At 42.8% G+C, this 21,278-nt stretch overlaps 1 protein-coding gene across 1 annotated transcript in view; it reads right to left on the reverse strand.

Moving 5' to 3' along the window:
• Positions 1 to 851: 851 nt before the first annotated feature.
• RAB1A (RAB1A, member RAS oncogene family) overlaps positions 852 to 21,278 on the reverse strand; it is a 56,681-nt gene continuing 36,254 nt past the window's right edge. The window contains exons 3-6 of the mRNA XM_040351248.1: positions 11,526 to 11,621; positions 6,415 to 6,510; positions 5,053 to 5,184; positions 852 to 2,623 (exon numbers count right to left, since the gene is read on the reverse strand). Of these exons, the coding sequence (XP_040207182.1) occupies positions 2,426 to 2,623; positions 5,053 to 5,184; positions 6,415 to 6,510; positions 11,526 to 11,621 (522 nt within the window). The 3' untranslated portion in view covers positions 852 to 2,425. The remainder of the gene's footprint in view (positions 2,624 to 5,052; positions 5,185 to 6,414; positions 6,511 to 11,525; positions 11,622 to 21,278) is intronic.

Consider the following 21,278-nt stretch of genomic DNA (forward strand, 5'->3'; position numbering starts at 1 on the left):
ACCAGTGAAGGTTTAACATTGAGGCTGCAATCCTGGTAAAGGGCCTTTACAGCTCACTCATCTCATAAAATGATGCAGAAATACACTGAGGAGGAAATGCTTCAGTCTGGTCTTACATGTTATAATACCACCTAGGTATGAACAAATGTGAGAGTAAAATGAAATCTGAACACATGCCCTGTGTATCGGTAAATGAAAGGATTGTAGCGATTATGTACACGTTTGTGTTACCATAAACTAGAAGAAGTCACATGACCATGCCCTTTGCAGGTTAAGTATTCAGTCAAGAAAAAAATGCAATAAGTTATCTTATTAGTACTCTACAGGAACCGAGCGGCTCTAGGTCAGTGCAGACAACGGATACCTATACATACTTGTGGGTGCGCTCACCCAGAGCCACAAATCATGGGCTGCTGTAATCTACAAAGTTCCGCCCTTCATGGTGGTGTTGATCATAGTCCCAGCCCCTTAAACTTCTTATTGTCCTTTCATAGGACAGGCAGCCTGAATATGGGGGATGGGGCAGCGACTAACACTACCGAAAGTATTGAATTTAGCAGATTACAGCATCCCAAGACACAAGGCTACCAGACTGTAGATGGGAGTTTCTTAAATGGTATGTTCAGGCACTGACTGGTACCCATTGAGTTAGGGCACAACCTGATGTACAATAATGGAGACACTCTGGCATTCGAGCAACCCCTTTAGAAATGGTCTACTTTATGAGATTCGAATAAATGGATGAAAATTTCTCAGTGTTACTGCACACGACTAGGGGTATTTAGTATAACCCACAGGAGCAGCACCCCCCATAAGCCTACAGCTTATGCCCAAAGTCTGACTACTACACATTCAGTGTTAACAAGTTTTATTATTATTAAGACACACACAGGCTTCCAAATTTCAACCTGTATAGGTAGCATAAGTTAGCAGACTTATAAGCCATCCACAGACGTTTAATTGCTATATACAATCAACAAGACTGATTCATCTTTCAAACCACTGTTAAATATAAGTCATGTATTTTTTTTTTAATGCGGCTATTCTTTTTTCCCCCCCATGTGCGAGCTTTCTGTTTTATATAGCTTGTATTGTTTACACTCCTTACATTTGCCGTTCGAGCCTAGGACTTAAGTGACATGTCATTGGGGGATGAGCTTACAGTGAAAACAAATGAATAAAGTGGACCTGTCCCATGCACAGGAAGCTGCCATCTTGTGAGGTCTTGCGGATAAATATTGGATGTCCTCCATGTACACAAAAACAGGTGCACTTTAGTGGGAAAATGGAACAAAGTATATAAAGTTTATGGCAAAATCACATCACCGTCACACTTGCACTGCTGTACACCTCTGCAGAATCTAAAAACCGGAAGGAGAGAGCTAAGGAAAATGTATTCCTGATTACATTAGGGCAAACACTGCACATTCAAACCAAGACATTTCTCCCACTTGTACAATTCTCTAAGTCACCTACTCATTCAACATTACTAAACAGACAAGTGACGCAATATAGTGGTTGCCGTTGATTGGGTTAGTTAAGCACTTGTTAGTTTGGTATAAGAGTACCCATACATAAACTTTCATTACATGCAGGGCAGTGTTGGTCAAGAAAAAATAATAATAAAATGCCTTCATTTTTTTCCCCCCATTTCTAGACAAATTAAGACAATACTTATCACCATACGGTTTGATATTACTTCCAATACGTACAATATTTATTAAACATTTCTTCAGTTATTTGTTACATGTTGTGCAACAAATCACAATGTTCTGCAGCCACAAATTATATGCAGAGTATGAAGAAACTAGTCTCGCTTCTGTTGCTGAAGGGGCCTGTGGCACGTCGTGCTGCAGGCTCTTCCGACAACCAATGAGGCCAATCAGATAAGTGTAATCTTTCCATTTATAACTCTACAAGAAAAGAACTAGCAAAATCAGATCTTACATATAACATCTCACTAAACTTTATTGATGCATGGAAACCGACAGACACTGTTGTGCGGTTTGATACAAAATGGCTGAACTTCATCTTCAGAAGACTAAACCTGACTCCTAAACATGCCAATTGAAACATAAAAAAAAAAGTGGGAGGGGGAAGGGGGTCATTTAACCAACCACAAGGATGGGGCTTCTGGTATTAGTAAAGCAACAAGGGTTACACACAGTATTGAGAAACCGGCACACAGAGGAAGGGGGGAAGGTTTAAAACAGTTCTGAAAATGAAGTTAGCTGTCTTGAGTCAAGGGCATAAAAAAAGTCAGCATTGAGCGTTTACAATCGCTGACCTTTGGGGAGACGGTAAGATTCTGTTGTAGTGCGGCTACATACAGTACAATTCAGGCAATTTTGTTTTGTCACTTAGGTTCAGATTGAGATTTCACTGCTGTGAGGAGGGAATGGGGCGATTTAGGGGGCAGGCCGTTTTAGCAGCAACCTCCGCTGGACTGCTTGACTGGAGTGCTCTGGATTTTGACGTTGGACTTCTCTGCGCCACCAGATGTAGCTCCAGGACCCATTCGCTTTTTGATCTCGGCAGCCATTGTCATAAAGGCCTGCTCTACGTTCGTCGCATTCTTCGCACTTGTTTCCAAGAATGGAATTCCCAGAGAGTCTGCAAATTCCTGCAAAAATAAGCAGATGGCAAGTGTAAACTCCTGTACATGCAAACCTTATGAACACTGAGCAGGTTAAAGTTCTGGCCAGTGCTGGATCATCAGTATTATAATTATACAGGATTGATATAGTACCAAAAGTTTCTGAAGCACTTTACAATATAATGGGAGGAAGTACAGTTACAATACAAGCATGCTCATGAGAGCTTACAATCTCAAATGGTGGGCAAATGATATTAAAAAAAGCAATACCTAGGGAGGTGTACAAAGTAAAACTCAGTTGGTAGCTAGAGGAAGGATCCGCTTCAATGAAGAGATACGTTTTTGGGGATTTCCTATGAGATAGCCATACTGGTTGGGGGTTAGGGAGTTTCAGAGGATGGAGATGTTCTGGAAGTGAGCAAAGGAGGTGGTGACAAGCCTAACGTCTTCAGAGGAGCAAAAAGGGCTGTTGGGTGATATTTTGGGATAAGGATGATGTAGCTGGTGGCAGAATAGTGGATGGCTTGTTAGTACTTTGCATTTTATTCAATGGGTGAGCCGAAGCCAGTGGAGGTAGTGGCGGATGGGTCTGGTAAGGGCGGATGGGTCTGGTAAGGGCGGATGGGTCTGGTAAGGGCGGATGGGTCTGGTAAGGGCGGATGGGTCTGGTAAGGGCGGATGGGTCTGGTAAGGGCGGATGGGTCTGGTAGGGGCGGATGGGTCTGGTAGGGGCGGATGGGTCTGGTAGGGGCGGATGGGTCTGGTAGGGGCGGATGGGTCTGGTAGGGGCGGATGGGTCTGGTAGGGGCGGATGGGTCTGGTAGGGGCGGATGGGTCTGGTAGGGGCGTAGGGCGGATGAGTCTGGTAGGGCGGATGAGTCTGGTAGTGGCATTCATGATACATATAAAAGATGGCATGTGTAGAGGTAGGTCAATGAGGAGGGAATTGGAATAGTTGAGGTGAAAAACAAACGAGTGGATAAGTGGCTTGCTGAGGTCACTGGTTGATTGGGTATATTTAAAAAAACGTTAGGGAAGTGAAGGCCATAAGATTTAGACAGCTATTGGATGTGGGGCCAAAAAGAAGAGGTCAGAGTGCAGGAACACAAAGCATTCGGACACAAGTGAAACAAACGCAATTTATGTTACTAATCTCAGAGAAGCCTAGGCACGGAGGGAGGAATTATACATTTTAGGAAATGCCGTGAAATCACTGAACTTCCCATCTCCAACACACTGGGGAGGAAAATCTTCATCCGTATACACAAGCAGCAGGAAAAGTGAGGCGGGTGGGAGGAAGCTGGGAAACAAAGGAGCTCTCACCACTGAAGTCAATTGAAGCAAAATAATAATAAAAAAAAGTGGACGATTAAACCCATCAGTATCCTTCCATAGTCAACCCTCCGTAATTTTAAAAAATAGAAATGGTTAATTTGCAAAAAAAAGTTAACCTCTTCGCTTACAGAGGTTCGATGTTCTACAGTGGAGAGTTGGGGCTACAGAATATCCGGCTTCCTGAAAAGAACCTACTGGAGGGAAGGAACTCGCATCCATAGACAGATCTTCAGTTCTCGGCTCCTCTGTAGCAGTTCATATTCTCAGGAATGTAAAATCTCTCAACAACCACCTTCTGTAAGGTCTTCTATAATCGTCAGCCATGTCAGGCTGAGAAGCTCTCCGCAGGGTCATACTGAGGATTGTACACAAAGTTTCCCCTGATGGGCCAAAGTTATATCAGTACTAAAAATCCCCCAATGCCTCTTCAGCTACATACAAAATGTCATTCATCGCTCTCCCATCAGCCAACTTGCATTTTTAGTTTGCTCTTCTAGAACAGTTATGCATTGGACACGGTACAAAACATTAGAAGTCTTTGCAATTAGCAGTAGAGGTGCAGAGAGAAAAAAAAAAAAAAATTACCATTAGCATGTTTAACCCTTTCACTGCTGCATAAAGGTATTGGATGTAGCAGACAGGAGATTATATTTCTACTTCCTGCTGTGGGCTATGTAGTAGAAGTGCAGCAGGAACATGCCACCCACCCTACAATGTGCCCTGGCATACTTGGGACCTTCCCTGCATAGAACAATCCCTGGCTAGGGAAGACACAGATCAAGCACTGGCAGGAGGTGACATTTAGGAGTTCAATAGACGCCCGATATCTACTTGGGAAAGCCGATGGATTATTTCATCACCTATGGGGCCAACTAACTCACTTGTGAACACAACAAACTATTAAAAAAAAAAGTTTAAGAAAAAACAAGCACAAATGTAAAATGGAAGTAAAAAAAAAAAAGGGGGAGGGTGTTTTTTTTATAAAGTAATTGTCAAACCTAAAAGGAGTATTTTAATGGCGAAAGGATTAAAAGACCTCACTATAAATGGTTACTTGGGGTCCTGGAACATTTTTAATCATGCAAGTATTATAATTTTGCTGTACAGATGGCGCTTCTTACCTTCGCTGTTGTGTAGTCCACTACCTTCTTTGTAGTCAAGTCACATTTGTTCCCTACCAACAACTTGTTAACATTTTCACTGGCATAACGATCTATCTCCTGAAGCCACTGCTTTACATTGTTGAATGATTCCTTGGGGGGTAAAAAGAAAAAATAATTAAAAACACATTTACTAAGAGTATTCACGCAAGTCAAAAGGACTAATCTACAACTTGAAACTAGAACACCAAGAACCATTCTCTACATATGACCTCTAGTGGTGGCTTATAGCCATTACAACTGAGTATCACAGTATGTAGAATGGCCCATACACAGACCTGTACTATATCACTATCCTAGGGGGGAGTTTGGCATATGTCTAAAGGAGCAGCAGAAACTGGCACCATCCTCACTCTGTATAACCTTTGCAGATCAAAGACAAGCAGTACGACTCAGATTTTCAATTGCCAGTATCATTCAATGTAATCTCACAATGTCCGCTAAAAAAAAAAAAACTTTTTGAAAAATGACAGCTCTTGTGGGATGTGCCCAGCAGTGGCGGTTGGTGCTAAAATTTTTTTTTTGGGGGGGTGCAAACAAAAATAAAAAACAAAACCCCATCAAACGCAGCCACTGTGACATCAAACGCAGCCACTGTGCCATCAAACGCAGCCACTGCGCCATCAAACGCAGCCACTGCGCCATCAAACGCAGCCACTGCGCCATCATGTCTCCTGCACTTCTCCCTTCCTCTCCTCCCGTCAGGCATCCAATAGCGATGCCTGTTTCCACCAATCAGGTGACAGGTAACCAGACGTGAGCAACCCGATTGGCTGAGAGGCGGGTCAGTGTTAGGGAAGCAATCACAGTTTGTTGTGTATGGGACTGCGTAGCTACAGATTGGTATAGGTCCCCATGCTGAACGTGTCTACAGCCAAAAGCGCCCACAATGGGCACATAAGCATCAGAATTGGACCACAGAGCAATGGAAGAAGGTGGCCTGGTCTGATGAATTTCAAGAATAGTTTGAGGAACACGAGTTTGACTTGTTGATTTGACGTCCCAATACTCCGGATCTCAATTAAAAATCAGGAATCTGTGGGATGTGCTGGAAAAACAAGCTTGATCCAAACTAACCATGCCCATTACTAAAAACCTTGGGGTGCCTACTTTACCTGGCATTTTAGGGCCAATGAGATAGGCCATCAGTACATCAAGATCAACTTTCAAATATATACCCCATAGTTTGTAGACCAACTTTCACACAGAGTAAACATACACTGATTTGGGTTATTTTACAAAGAAATGTAGTAGAAAACATTTTGGCCTAAATTTATGAAGGATCATTTAATCAGCAAAATTTACGTGAAGACACAAAATTACCTGATCTGTAACGTCATACACAACGATGATGCCGTGAGCGCCTCTGTAGTAACTGGATGTGATAGTTCGAAATCTTTCTTGGCCGGCTGTATCCCACTGTATTGAGAGAAATACACATTTAATGTTCATGTTTGTCAAAGTGATTTGGTTGGTGCAATACCCTCAGTGCCTGCCTCCTTATGTCAGTATACTGCAATACCCTCAGTGCCTGCCTCCTTATGTCAGTATACTGCAATACCCTCAGTGCCTGCCTCCTTATGTCAGTATACTGCAATACCCTCAGTGCCTGCCTCCTTATGTCAGTGTACTGCAATACCCTCAGTGCCTGCCTCCTTATGTCCGTATACTGCAATACCCTCAGTGCCTGCCTCCTTATGTCAGTGTACTGCAATACCCTCAGTGCCTGCCTCCTTATGTCAGTATACTGCAATACCCTCAGTGCCTGCCTCCTTATGTCAGTATACTGCAATACCCTCAGTGCCTGCCTCCTTATGTCAGTGTACTGCAATACCCTCAGTGCCTGCCTCCTTATGTCCGTATACTGCAATACCCTCAGTGCCTGCCTCCTTATGTCAGTGTACTGCAATACCCTCAGTGCCTGCCTCCTTATGTCAGTATACTGCAATACCCTCAGTGCCTGCCTCCTTATGTCAGTATACTGCAATACCCTCAGTGCCTGCCTCCTTATGTCAGTATACTGCAATACCCTCAGTGCCTGCCTCCTTATGTCAGTATACTGCAATACCCTCAGTGCCTGCCTCCTTATGTCAGTATACTGCAATACCCTCAGTGCCTGCCTCCTTATGTCAGTATACTGAAACAGGAGGAATGTGTTGCTAAAAATGCAGAATAAAGCCACATATAACCAAACATGCACTAAAGTGGAACTAAACCCTTCTATCATTTTCAGCCAAAAAAGCTGCCATCTTAGCATCAGTTTAATTTGCAACTGCCATGATGGTGCACATGTGATCTGCTATGACACCAGCCATTGGATGTTTTGACAGTTTGGTTGAGAGCACAACCAATGTGACAGCTAGTATTTCCGGCATGTCGGAAATGTTAACTTTTTCTAATATATCAAATTGATGGATTTACTTCCGTTTTAAAGAAAATGCAACCAGCAACTTTGGGTGGGCTGGGAGCGCTGTATTTAGTGCTCCCAAAATGCCCTGCCCATTGAAATGAATAGGCAGCACTTCCAAAGTGCCTAAAAATCTTTGGCGGCCGAAAAGCAATGCCTAAACAGCTTTTGCGGTCACAGCCCCAGTGTGAAAAGGGGGGGGGGGGGGTCTAAAGGATAAGTTCACCTTTCCTAACATATTACAACAATATTCAGGGTGTAACATGTTATGACTGCACCGGCCCCCGCACCTCCCTGATCCCCACTGTGGCAGTTAGCGGGGGTTCATCTCCACTGTTGTCAAAAGTTGTCCATGGAAGTAAAAAAGACTGGACAGCAAAGGAAGCACAATAGTAGTAAAAGCTGCAATTCTGTAATGAAGGAATGCTAGTGCTAACAGTATGATCATGGGGAAATCTTTATGTAAACGTTGGTACCAGTATGGGGGCCACAGAGGGCAATGCAACGCCTAACTCACACTGGAATTTCTGTGTTTAGATTTCCTAAAATCAGAGAAGGAATCTGGGAAGAATAAACCATTTTTAAAAGCCTCCCACCAGATAATTCTAAATACTGCTTTAAAAGCAGGAAAATCTAAACATGCAGGAATTATCTACAATCCTTTCAATAGAATTCAAAGACCGGAGCTGCACTGGGATGGAGAAGTTCTGCAGCAGAGGGCTGACGTGAAATGAAGAAATATTTCTAATGCGCACATTTCTTACTGTTATTAGGGGTGTGAGTGCCGGGCTCCATCTGATTTCCTCCTAGCTGTCATTTAAAATAGAAGGCCTATAGGTAGAGGGTGCCTCCCTTACCAGAGGAGCTATGCCAGTCTCAAAATGTAAGGCAGAGATGTCGCCATGAGAACCACCATCAGCCTTCCCCTACATGTTTCCTGGGTAGGTGAACGGTATGAGAGGCAATAGCTGCTAAGAGGGTTACAAATCGCAGTGCTCTGCGTCCTATCAATCTTTCAACTAAACTACAAATAACATTCAAGACTTATGCCAAGTAAATACCACCAACATACTGACTGATATTCTGTACATTATCACTGCAGCTCCCCAACTTACAGTTGACATTACAAATACAAAAACCAATTAGGACAGGGCTACAGAAGCTTCCACCGATGACTAGAGGTGCACCGAATGGAAATTTTGGTCCCGAAATGGAAAATGCAGGATGCACTTGACCAAAAAGGAGTTCAAATTATATATTTTTTTACAGACTTGTATTATATTCAACTTTTTAAATAAGATTATGAATTTATTGTTGCCCATTATTGGTATCGTTAGCACAAGAAGAAGAAAAAATAAAAATAAAAATCTCTTTAAATGCCATGTACTGGTCCGCTGCGCTTCCGTTGTGGTGTTAAAAAAAAAAATCGTACTTAAACTGCACCAAAAACGCACCTTCCTGTTGAAATGCGTTGAAAGTGCAGCACGAACGCACCAATAACGCCGTTATGTTTTTGAACCGATTTTTGAGTTGAAAGCCATGAAACAAACCGTAACAACGGGCAGTTCACACCACATGCAGTCCAGTGCGTTTGTTTTCTGCATGAAAAACGCATGGATAGGTTAGTTTTCAATGGCATAGTTCACACACAAGTGCAGTCAGTTGTGAAAAAAAAAAAGTAGACCATGCTAAATTTTTTCAGCACTGTACTGGAACGTGGTAAAATGCATCAAAAAAACTATCAGAACACACTGACCATAACAACCTTATTTACAGGTTAAAAAAAAAAAGGGGGGGGGGGGAGGAGGAAAATGCACTGGGACATATCAAAAAACGTGCATCCAGACTGCATTTCTACAGGCCCTAGGCACAGGAAAATCGTGCATTTCCTGCACCTTTTTCCTCTTAATGGCAAAATGCCAACACCACCATTTTCGGCTGCTGAAATTTCAGTGCATCTCTACTGATGACCTGTAGGGGGAGCAGAATCTGGTGATGACAAGGTTATCCTTGCTTCACTAATTTGGGATCATTGACCTAGAACAAGAACAATGAGCTGCACGTGCTTTTTACAGGTCAGTAATTCTTTAAGAAGTGAAGATATTGTATCAGCCCTGAAAATACCACTTAATAAAAAGCGACTACCTGCTTTTTTTTTACCCAACTATTCTCCACCCCCGTATTGCAGATTAACGTCTTCCCCAATGTAAACTTTGTTTTCTCAGCCTCTGCTTACCTTTATCCTCCATAAACCTCCTACCTACAAACCGAGCAACTCCAAATCCAGCGCCAGACTGATCTGTCAATCTACTGCTGCAAACCAGGACCTGCACCGCCATTTTGTTTCATGTCATTGGGAGCTAGCTACCCTCTTCCCGATTGTTGTAGCTGTGCCCTGATGAATTCACCACTCTATGCCATGCCCCAGTGGACTCTCCTGGGAAATCTCATGTAGATTCCCTGCCCAGGGTTTTTTTTTTTTAAAGATGCATTAAAAATGTTTTATGTACGTACACAATAGAGCTGGGCGATTTTTTTCCCCCCTAAAAAAAAGAATCTGCGATTTTTTTTTATAAAACTCGATTTCCGATTCTAAAAAAAAAAAAATTTGATGGACAACGCGTTGGTCCCGAGGAGCTGCAGGAGTTTTTAGGCGAGGCCATGGCTTCGGCCTAGTTCGCAGCGTCCGGCCTCGCAGACTAGGCCGAAGTCGCGGCCTCGCCTAAAAACTCCTGCAGCTCCTCGGGACCAACGCGGTGTCAAAATAAAAAATAAAAAGATCGTCAAAATCTGAAGCGACTTGACCTACCAACACAATTTTTTAAAACGTGCTGTACTGCGCCTATTAAAAAAAATCACCAATAATGGCCCTTCATGTGCTGATTGTTACACAGCCAAAACCGTCACTGCCCCCCTCAGCAAATCAGCTTTCAAACACAGACCACTTTAACACAGTAACTTAATCACGCTTTAAACATAAGACCACTTATGAGATAAATAAATGCTGTACTGCAAAACTGACAACCACCTTTATATACGTTCTTCTGCAAATTCAATGGCTACAAAGCTTCCTTCATTAACTGTACAAGAGAATCTGTCACTTGTCATTTTCTTACAAAGTTCCAATTTAGAAGCTGATCTCCGGGAAAAGTAAAAGTCCTCATTTGCATAGGGATGCTCTTGCACTGCAGATGTGATCGGTTAGGACACCAGCCGTTTTATGGTGTGACAATTTGGTAGACGACAACAAGCAAATGTGACAGTCGGCAATCCTGGCATTCCAGAAATGTAACTTTTTTGAAAACCATTAAAGCAATGTTCCGCTTTATGATTTACTGCTGCTCGGTGGCTAGGGCGTCAGCAAGATGGCGGCATCCAGCAAGAAGAAACAAACACTGCTGGAGCCAATTTTACAGTTCACAATAATTTTGGTGGCATAATTATTAATGTGGAATGTGTGTTCCTTGCTAAAGAACATTTTATCAAGTTATGGGTAAAACAAAACCAAACCCTTTGCAGCCAAGGAAGCTGCAATCTTAGCCTCAGTTTGACCTGCAGATGCCACCGTGCTGCACATGTGATCAGTTACGACATCCGGCCGTTTGATGGTGGAGGAAACAAACTAGCAATCCCGGCATGTCTTGAATTTTATTTTTTTTAACTTAAAAACGGTTTAGTTCTGCTTTAACTAAAAAAAGCAATGTTACTTTGGTCTGCCTTGCGGTTGGAGGATGACCCTCACTTCCTGTCAAGACATTTTCGGCAGGACAGTAAATGAAGGAAATCCAAGTTCCCCAAAGCACAAAAAAAAAAAAAAAAAAAGTCCCCCCTTACTGGTCTATCAAAAACGTAGAAAAATTCTGGATGGACACACGCTAACCTTTCCAAGAGAAAATTCTGACCAGCAACTCGGGAATAATCATTGTTTTATGACAGAAGTATCCTGCACAACACAATATATCTTTCGGGATTCCAATAATTCAGCAAGCAACAATACATGTCTTCAGAACAATACTTTGTTACTTACTATCTGAAGTTTAATTGTTTTCCCATCTAATTCTATAGTCCTGATTTTAAAATCCACACCAATTGTGCTGATGTAACTTTCTGTGTATGTGTCATCCTGAAAAAAAAAAAAAAAGAAGATGGTGTAAGTTAGCAGATAATTAATGGTAATACAAAGTTCAGTAATAAATAACATTGCTGTGTAGAGGCAGTACCATGTCCTGGGGGGCTCTGTATTCTCTACAGCCATATAGTTCCCAAGCAATCACTAAAGCCATTACCCAGAGAAAATAAAATCTTGACCTGTCATTGAGTATAAACTAGGGCTAGTTATAAGGCTCCTTTAACACGGGCGGTCCGTCCGATGGACACCTTTTGCTCAGCAGAGGATGGATCCACCGATCAGGTGGATGATAGGTCCGTCTCCGCTTACCATTCTGAGACTAACCTGTCAAAGTCACTCTCTCCTCTATGGGAAGATCAGCTGAAAACGGACCCCCTGAATGTTTTCATTCGATCCGCCAGACAGATGGGAAACAGGGTCACCATCCGTCTGGATTTGGCGGATAGGATTTGATCGGACAGCCACAGGTGTTTGCGGACATGTCACCGTTGACATCCACCACTCCACAGGGGTGAATGGAGGCGCTTGATCAGGTCCGCCTGATAAATTGACAGGCAGCCCCGATTGGAAAACACGTGTGAATGGGTCCTGAGTGTATACTTCTCTCATGCAGGCCACAGGCTGAACAAGAATGCTAAAAAGGACCAACGGAGGGCTCCCATCAGCTACTTTATTCTGATAACCTGACACCTGTGGCTGTCTGAACACCATAGCAGTGACTGAATCCGATAGGGTGCAGGCATTGATAGGCAAACTATTTTCCACCAAACTCCTTCTGTATTTTGCCACGACTTAAATTTCGGTCAATTCAGCAGCAACATATGGCAGGATTAACTTATGAATTGCTGGGTGGCTGAGGTTTCTGTGCTGAGAGCAAGCACACTGCACACTCCCAGCACAGCAATCAAGCTGTGAAATACAGACATTGGTCCCTCTAATGATCGGTAGCTGGAGGGGCTGGGCTCCCAATCAAGTGACCACTGTGACAGCCGATCTTTCCCAGAATAATTTAAATGCATGTCAGGGTGGGTGGGAAAGTGTCAAGGATGAATAAACTCCCCCCACAAAACGAACATTTAAGCTATCCTGAAACAAAGCAATCTGAAGCGTCCAATCACAGCCACTTTAATCAACAGGAAGTGATTAAGTTGTAAACAGGAACAGAGACCTGAGTGCAGGGAGGACAACACGGCTGACTCAGGAGAAGACAGCAAACCGGATTTCCCATATTGGCAAAGCTGAGTCATCAACTGTCTCTTTACAAGTAATGCTGAAAAAGACCTTTGTTACAGTAAGAGTACAACCAACTCCAAAAAAAAGTTAGGCTGCTGTGTAAATTCTACATAAAAAAACAAAATGTTATTTTCAAATTTCATGAAAACCATATTTCATTCACAATAGAAAATATAAAAAACATATCAAAATGTTTAACCACCTCAAAACTGGACACTTTACCCCCCCAGGCCAATTTTCAGATTTCAGCCCTCCCAGAACCAACGAACGACTGAGGCCGTATATTGGACTTAGCATTTATGGGAAGTGGTTAAACTGAGGGGGGGGGGGGGGTTGAAATTGACAACAGCAAAACTTAAGAAAAAAAAAGTTGGGACAGGGCAACAAAAAAGCTGGCAAAGTCAGTGGTACTAATAAAGAGCTTTTTGCAACCAATTAAGTTTACCGGCAACAGGTCAGTAACATGATTGGGTATAAAAAGAGCATCTTGGAGAGTCAGACTGTCTCCAAAGTAAAGATGGGCAGAGGCTCCCCAATCAGAAAAGCTGTGTCTAAAAATTGAACAATTTCAGAATAATGTTACTCAATCTAAAATTGTGAAAACTTTAAAGATATCATGTACAGTACATGCCAAAAGATTCAGAGAATCTTGAGAAATCTCTGCACAAAAGACAAGGCCGATACGCAATGTTGGATGCCCGAGATCTTCTGGCCCTCAGACGGCACTGCATTAAAAGCAGGCATGATTCTGGGATGCACACCACGGCATGATTCTGGGATGCACACCACGGCATGATTCTGGGATGCACACCACGGCATGATTCTGGGATGCACACCACGGCATGATTCTGGGATGCACACCACGGCATGATTCTGGGATGCACACCACGGCATGATTCTGGGATGCACACCACGGCATGATTCTGGGATGCACACCACGGCATGATTCTGGGATGCACACCACGGCATGATTCTGGGATGCACACCACGGCATGATTCTGGGATGCACACCACTGTATGGACTCAGGAATACTTCCAAAAATCACTGGACTGTAATCACAGTTCACTGTGCCGTCCAAAAATGCAAAGGTAAAGCACTATAATGCAATATAGCATATATAAGCAATATATGAACATGATCCAGAAACACTGATTTTCTCTGGACCAAATCTAATTTCAAATGGTCTGTTGCAAAGTGGATAACTGTTCTGCGGTCAGACAAATTGAAATTCAACATTGTTTTTGGGAACTATGGGCGCTATGTCCTCCCGACAAAAGAAGATGGAGACCTTCCAGCTTGTTGTCAAAAGCCTGCATCTCTGATGGTATAGGGGTGCATTAGTGCATATGGAATTGGCAGCTTCCACATCTGGAAAGGCACCACCATCAAATGCTAAAAGATATAGCCAGGTTTAAGAGCAGCATATGCTCCCAGACAATGTTATTTTTCAGGGAAGACCTTGAATATTTTTCTGTAGGACAGTGCTATACTGCATACAGTATCGATGACAAAAGCATGGCTTCGTAGTAGAAGAGTTCAGGTGTTTAACTGACCTGTCTGCAGTCCAGACCTTTTACAAATTGCAAATATTTGGTGCATCTTGAAATGAAAAATATGACAAGAGACGCTGCAGACCTGTTGAGCAGTTAAAATCCTATATCAGGCAAGAATGGGACTGTCAGTCTCTGCACCTTACATCGGGCTGTGAAAAAAGAAGAGAGCGACTGGTTCAGGCTCTCAGTGGCGCACAGAGGCTGAACCAGCTGTCGGTCAGGCATCTGGGTGAATCCGGACATTGTCGGATCACTACAGAACCTGGACCGGCTCTGACTTCAGCAAACAGAAGGCTTTAGCCCACTGTCAGCTGAATCAGCGTCACAGACGTGCACACATGTGACTCAAAAGGAGAAGAATAGCCAAACAAGTTTGGGCATACAGCGGGTAAAATAAGTATTGAACACGTCACCATTTATCTAGGTAAATATATTTCTAAAGGTGCTTGTGACACCGAGGGAGGGGGGTGCGAGTCGGGGCGTATGGTCAATAGCTAATAAATAATGGAGTGGGGTGATGTATATCTGCCATTACCGGTATTTACCGCCAGGAAACATGTACCTGATCTTCAATTCTCCAGACACGGATATCGGAGGTGGTGGTGGACTGAGTTAAGGGGCTAAGGGAGGGAGGGAGGGGGGGTTAGGGGTTGGGAGTTTATGTATTCCTTGGAAGGTAGCTGCCTATGTTAGGTAGGATGCCAATGATACGACCATGTTGGTCGTGAGAGACATGGTGTTGTGCCGTGACTCTCTCTTGTTTGTGTCCGTCATGTTGAAAAATTTCAATAAAAAGAATTTTACAAAAAAAAAAAAAAAAAAAAAAAAAAAAAAAAAGAAGGTGCTTGTGACATGAAACGTTCACCCATGCAATCTATACTTCAACATGCCTCCTGTATGGAGAAAGTCGCATGCATTGCTCAGGTGCGATTTTGGCCCATTCTTCCACACAATCTTCAAGGTTCTTTGGACCTCTTCTATGAACTCTTGAGCTTTAGTTTTATTACTCAGAACTTAATTTATGAACGTATTTGTTTTGGTTTCTTTGTGGATTTTTACCAACATGTGGTGAACATTTCATGTCAATAGCACCTTTAGAAATTTACCTAGAAAAATGGGGACATGTTCAATACTTATTTTACCTGCTACATATGTCCTTAAACTTGTCCGCAGCATAGCCAGGTAGGTAAGTGGCATTTTTAGAAAGAGATCGGGCCACATATTTATTTTATTAAGATGTACTTTAACCCTTTATGTCCAGAGTTCACTGAAGCATACTTGCCCATTTCAAAATTTAACAAGTTCAGTAAGGGTCAATTCATACTACATGCGGTGACAGGCATTTTAAAAATCGCATGATTTGCTGTGTGTCCCATGCACACTGCACCCTGGTGCTGCACTGTAATAGGCTGCAATAAAAAATACTGTAACCAATGGGCAATGAATTTTTTTGTAAAGCAGTCACTAGACATGGAAGCTTCCCTCTGCAAATTCCAATACTCAAGCTGTCCCTGAATAACCCAAATATGCAATTTGTGACGTTCAAGCAAAGCCAGAACTTCTGATCTGCACACTTATTCTGGGAAAGAGAATTTGAAACCAATGAAGCCGTATGACAGCCTGACAACTAGTATTTTCAGACAATTGGCATTAGCAGTTCCCATATACCTTTATCACACGAGTCCTTTCAAATTTTTGTTACACTTAAGGAATTTTAATACTTCAATTATTATTAATGCACAATTTATATAGTGTCAACAGTTTACGCAGCACTTTACAAAGTAGAGGAGGGACAGCACAATTACAGTACAATACAGAAGGTACAAGAGGGCCCGGCTCGTAGAGCTTACATTCTAAGGGGGGGGTACAAAAGGTAATAGCTGCGGAGAATGATTTGATGGGGGTGGCTCAGGGACAGTTGTTAGGTGGGTGTGGGATAGGCTTCCCTGAATGAGTTTTCAGGGATCTCCTAAAGGTTAAGAGTTTAGGGGCCGATCGGACCATACTGGGGCAGGAAGTTACAGAGGATGGGAGAGGCTCTGGAGAAGTCCTGAAGGCGAGCATTGGAGGAGGTAACAAGGGAGCTGAGAGCAGGAGGTCCTGGGAGGAGCGGAGGGGGTGATTTACGCAATATTTGCAGATAAGGTTGGTAATGTAGCTGGGGGCGATGTTGTGAATGGCCTTGTATGTTGTGGTTAGCATTTTGAATTTTAAATGGTGGGGCAGGGGAAGCCAGTGAGGGGATTGGCAGAGAGGAGCAGCAGTCACGGATATGTTAGTGAGGTTTATTAGTCTAGCAGCAGAATTTATAATAAACTGAAGAGGGGGGGGGGGTAGCCTGTGTAAGGGTAGGCAATAATAAGATAATTAGAACAATTATAAGACAAATCGGCAATGAAAATTGTGCAGTGTGAAATTTTCAATTTGCCTGTTAAATTATTTATGCCCACAGAGGTACCTGATCTGCTAAAGTATAATAAGATCCAGGTTACCTTCACCACTGCTGAAACCTTAATCCTTTCATTGTTCATTTCATGAAAAATATACCTCATCTTCCCAGCCATGTGTCCCAGTTAAAAGTAAAACAGAAAACCTAATGCATCTTTGAGCACATTGTTCTAATAATGAATTAGGACAAAAAAAAGGTAAATTATAACCTGCAGAGTACTTCCCAGTAATGGTACACATAGGAGGGTTATTTATAGAACAAGGAAATGAAGAAAGATCTTAAAGCCCGATACACAGAGGAAGTTTAGGTTCATTTAACACAAAGGGCAAAATGAAAAAAAAAAAAAAAAACACACGCTGTGCTATTGTGGTCTGAAAAAACCCAATAGTTTGTTCCTGTGACCCCATTTTCAGCTGAAGCCCGCTGATGAGCGACGTCACAAAACCCGGTCCAGGCTTGGGCAAGATTGCGACAATCGAGTTGGGATCTGCCCACATGCCTGGACCAGCACCTGGTTCAGACTCTCAGCAAGTCGCCTCCTCAACTGCCTGGCGCTCCAGTAAGCGTGGAGGGGGGGGGGGGTCAGAGCAGAGAGCTGCTGACAGAGCAGTGTTCAGTGTTAGATGCACCATACTTCTCTTTTAAAGCCGAACTCAGGCAGATAGATAGATCAGTGAAAATAAAAAACAAATTTTAGTGTAAAACAGTGCAAGTACTTGAATTTGACTTGGTATCAAGCCTTGTAGCAATTATTAGAGAATAGCTTAGATGGGGAGATGGAAAGCATCAAGAAGCTATTTAGATGTTTTGTAGTACTCGTGCCAACAAAGAACATTCTGATAGGAGGAGGAGGAGGAGGAGGAGGAGGAGTAAAGCGACAGGGCAGTTCATCAGTCCGCTGCTTTCCCTTTCACTGTCCAGTCACAGACTAGGGGAGGAACAAGGCCTGTAAGACTACGTTTACACATTTGCACAGTGTTAACATGTCGAGATCGGGCAGCCTATTCATTAGAATGAGCTCCCTGGTATATGAAAATACAGAAAAATTAAAGGCATTGCCCCATAACACACGGTAGTACATTGTGGTTCCCTACAAAGCACTTGTGCTGGAAAATGGCGTTTAGGTGCCTTTAAGAATTAATGGCACTGCGGCACCATAATACATACAGTAGGTGTAAACCGGGAGAGGACTTCATCCTCTTTGGTACAGGCAGAACAGATCAGAAATAGCTGGGTGTAAATTGTCACCTATAGAGCAGAATGTCCGTGTCCACTCTACAGATACTGAGCATACACTGATGTGTCACCACACCCCACTCTGATCAGCAGGGGATAAGCTCACAGATCGCCAGCTGAACGCAGCAGGGTCCACCGCCGTGTGAAAGGGGCCTCATGACTTCATGCACACTGGTTTCTTGTAAACGCTGTTTCTCCTGACAGGACTTTGCCTAAGCTGCATTATTTTTGTAAACAAGGTTTGGCGAGTTTAGAAGTATTTGGCGTTTGGGCGTGTATTTCATTGGCCAGAATTATTTACACTGGCCACTGAAATAAACACTGCAGTGTTAAAAACGCCTAGCGTTTATTGCAGTCAAAATTCTCTCTCCTGAACGTGATTGGGCATTCAGAAAACCTCCTCTAAACTCCCCTGCTACTAAACTGTGCATGGACACAAAATTAGGGGAGTTCAAGGGCAGAAGAAAAGAAAAAAAACAAGTATGTTTTTGTGAGTTTAGTTTTAGTGTAACAGCAGCAATGTGTTCATGGGGCTTTATGGCCCGTACACACGATCCGAATATTGTACGAAAAATGTTGTCCGAGGAAGAATTGTCCCATAATCAGATCTTTCGTACAGGGCTTCCGTGAGCCGATCACGAGTTCATCCGATATTATTTTATCGGACATGCACGGAAATTTTCCAGATCGGACGATTTTCGTTTGGTCAGTACAGTTGTCGTCCAAAAATACAACACAAATACATTACAACACATGACATCACTTTCCGATTTCTCGTACGAGAAATTGTGACTTCAGTAACCTATTTAATTTCTACTTGCGACTAGTGAACGAAAAAAGTCGGACGATCTGTGGTCAGATTTTCGGATCGTGTGTACGTGGCAATACTGTGTATTCAGCTGCTTGTCTGCAATCCTACAGAGATGCAACTTTAGATTTTGTTGGCAATCAGCAAGATATCGGCACAGACAAAACATTCAATATATCCAGTGTTGGCATGACACTAGACACACTAAATACTTAAAAAAAACAGTATCGGCATAAAAAAAACAAAAAAAAGATTACAAATTCTGTTTAGATTTCTTTTCCCCATTGACCAGGCTGACATGAAACATGGCGGAAAAGTGAAGCAAGTGTTATGATGCATCTAGACACATTATGCAAAAACACTGGAAACATCTACCGTGTATACAGACTTCAGTTATAAGACAAAAACCTGTGAATGTATGATCCTTGGGGATAAATTGGGTGCCAATACCCAATCAGCTTTACTGATACTTGTGTCAGAAGCTGGTTAGTTGCAAATCGGCAACAAGATCTTACACACACACACACACACCCCCTTAAAAAGGGGTTGTAAAGCCTTGTGTTTTTTCACCTTAATGTATCCTATGCATTAAAAGGGAAAAAAATCCTGACCGTGACTCACCTAAGCCGTGTACGGCATTTTGTGTCTATGGACGCAAATGCTGGACTCAGGAGCACGACCTCACAGTAACCTCCAGGGAACGCGCTTCTCTCAGGGGGTTTACCAATGCGAGGAAGAGCCGCGAGCGCCGCCGGAGGAACCCCAGAAAACCAACTGCACAGTGGAGGCAAGTATGATCTTCAATACTGGGCCTATTCTGGCACTTTTCTCCTACATTATATATGTTTTTTTTTTTTTTTTTTAGCAGACACCCTAGGGAATAAAATGGCGGTCTCTGCAACTTTTTATCTTGCACGGTGTTTGCGCAATAATTTTTGAAAATAACAAAACAGTAAAGTTAGCCAAATTATTATTTTTTTTTTTACAGGTTACCAGTTTAGAGTTACAGAGGAGGTCTAGTGCTAGAATTGTTGCTCGCGCTCTAAAGCCCACTGCGATACCTCACATGGGTGGTTTGAACGGCGTTAACATATTCTGGGCGGGACTTGCGCGTGTGTTCGCTTCTGACAGCTGCGATCGCGGCTTTGTTTACATCCATCATACCGTTGCGCCCCGGCCCCCGACTGTCAGAGATGACTTGTGACCATTGGAAATCTTTATGGTCGTCATCCGGTGGCCGATACTTTCTCTGGGTCCCAGATGGCACAGGAGAGCCTGGAGAAGCACCGGATGTCGGCGGGAGGCACATCCCCTCCCGATGCCTGTAAAAACGTTCAAGCGGCGGAACTGCCGCTATGATTGTTCTTACGGTGCAGAGAATTGCCGCCTGAAAATTATATCTGAATGATGCGTCATGACGGCATGTGGTATTGAAGTGGTAGACACACAGAGGCAGCATTGGCTCCTGTTGCTGTCAACTCTGAGGAGGGGGCGGGCTTGAACCGTGCTATGTGTGTCCATGGACACACACAGCCCAAGAGCACCCCCACAGCACACATCTTGTTAAGGGATTACTCTGAAGCAGAGCAAACAGTGCCAGGGGAGGAAACCCAGAGGAGCAGATAATACCATTGAACACAAAATATATATATATATATATATATATATATATATATATATATATATATATATATATATATATATATATATATATATATATATATATATATATATATATATATATATATATATATATATATATATATATATAATCTCATTACTATGGGAACTAAATCTTTAGATGGCCCATTTCCTAAAATTCCACCACTTTCAAATGCATATACATATTTTTATCCTTTGAGAATAAAAAAAGAATTGCAACTTAGAATGCAGATCCAAGGTACAACGCAGGCTAAAGCCATATGCACTGTACTCCAAATTGCACACTGTTTAGAGGATCTCGTTCTTGCCAGCTACTAAGCAGTGTCAGTATGAGCCTGTGGGGGGTGCTCTAACAGAAGCAGGTGGTTATAGATGTATATCCTGCTTTTATACAGAATTTAAAAACTGATCTACATTGCCTATTCAGATATCCACTAGAGCCAAATGAAACACACAAACAAAAAGGTTGCTGCAACTGTAAAACTCACAGTAAAATGTCAGTTCTAGGGGGGGGGGATGTCAGCAGGTTAAAAACACTGGCTTGTGATCTCTGGAAGCGTCCAGTGCACACCGAGACACATGGCTGCACACAGTTCTGCCCATCTGCTGCCCATCTAACCAGGGTGTCACAATAGCCTATGTAGAGATCACCGTGGCCAGTTTTATTGAACATCTTGTCCTTTCAACCTGACATTTCCATCAACACGTT

This window comes from Rana temporaria, chromosome 4 (assembly GCF_905171775.1).
Source record: "Rana temporaria chromosome 4, aRanTem1.1, whole genome shotgun sequence".
Lineage (NCBI taxonomy): Eukaryota > Metazoa > Chordata > Amphibia > Anura > Ranidae > Rana > Rana temporaria.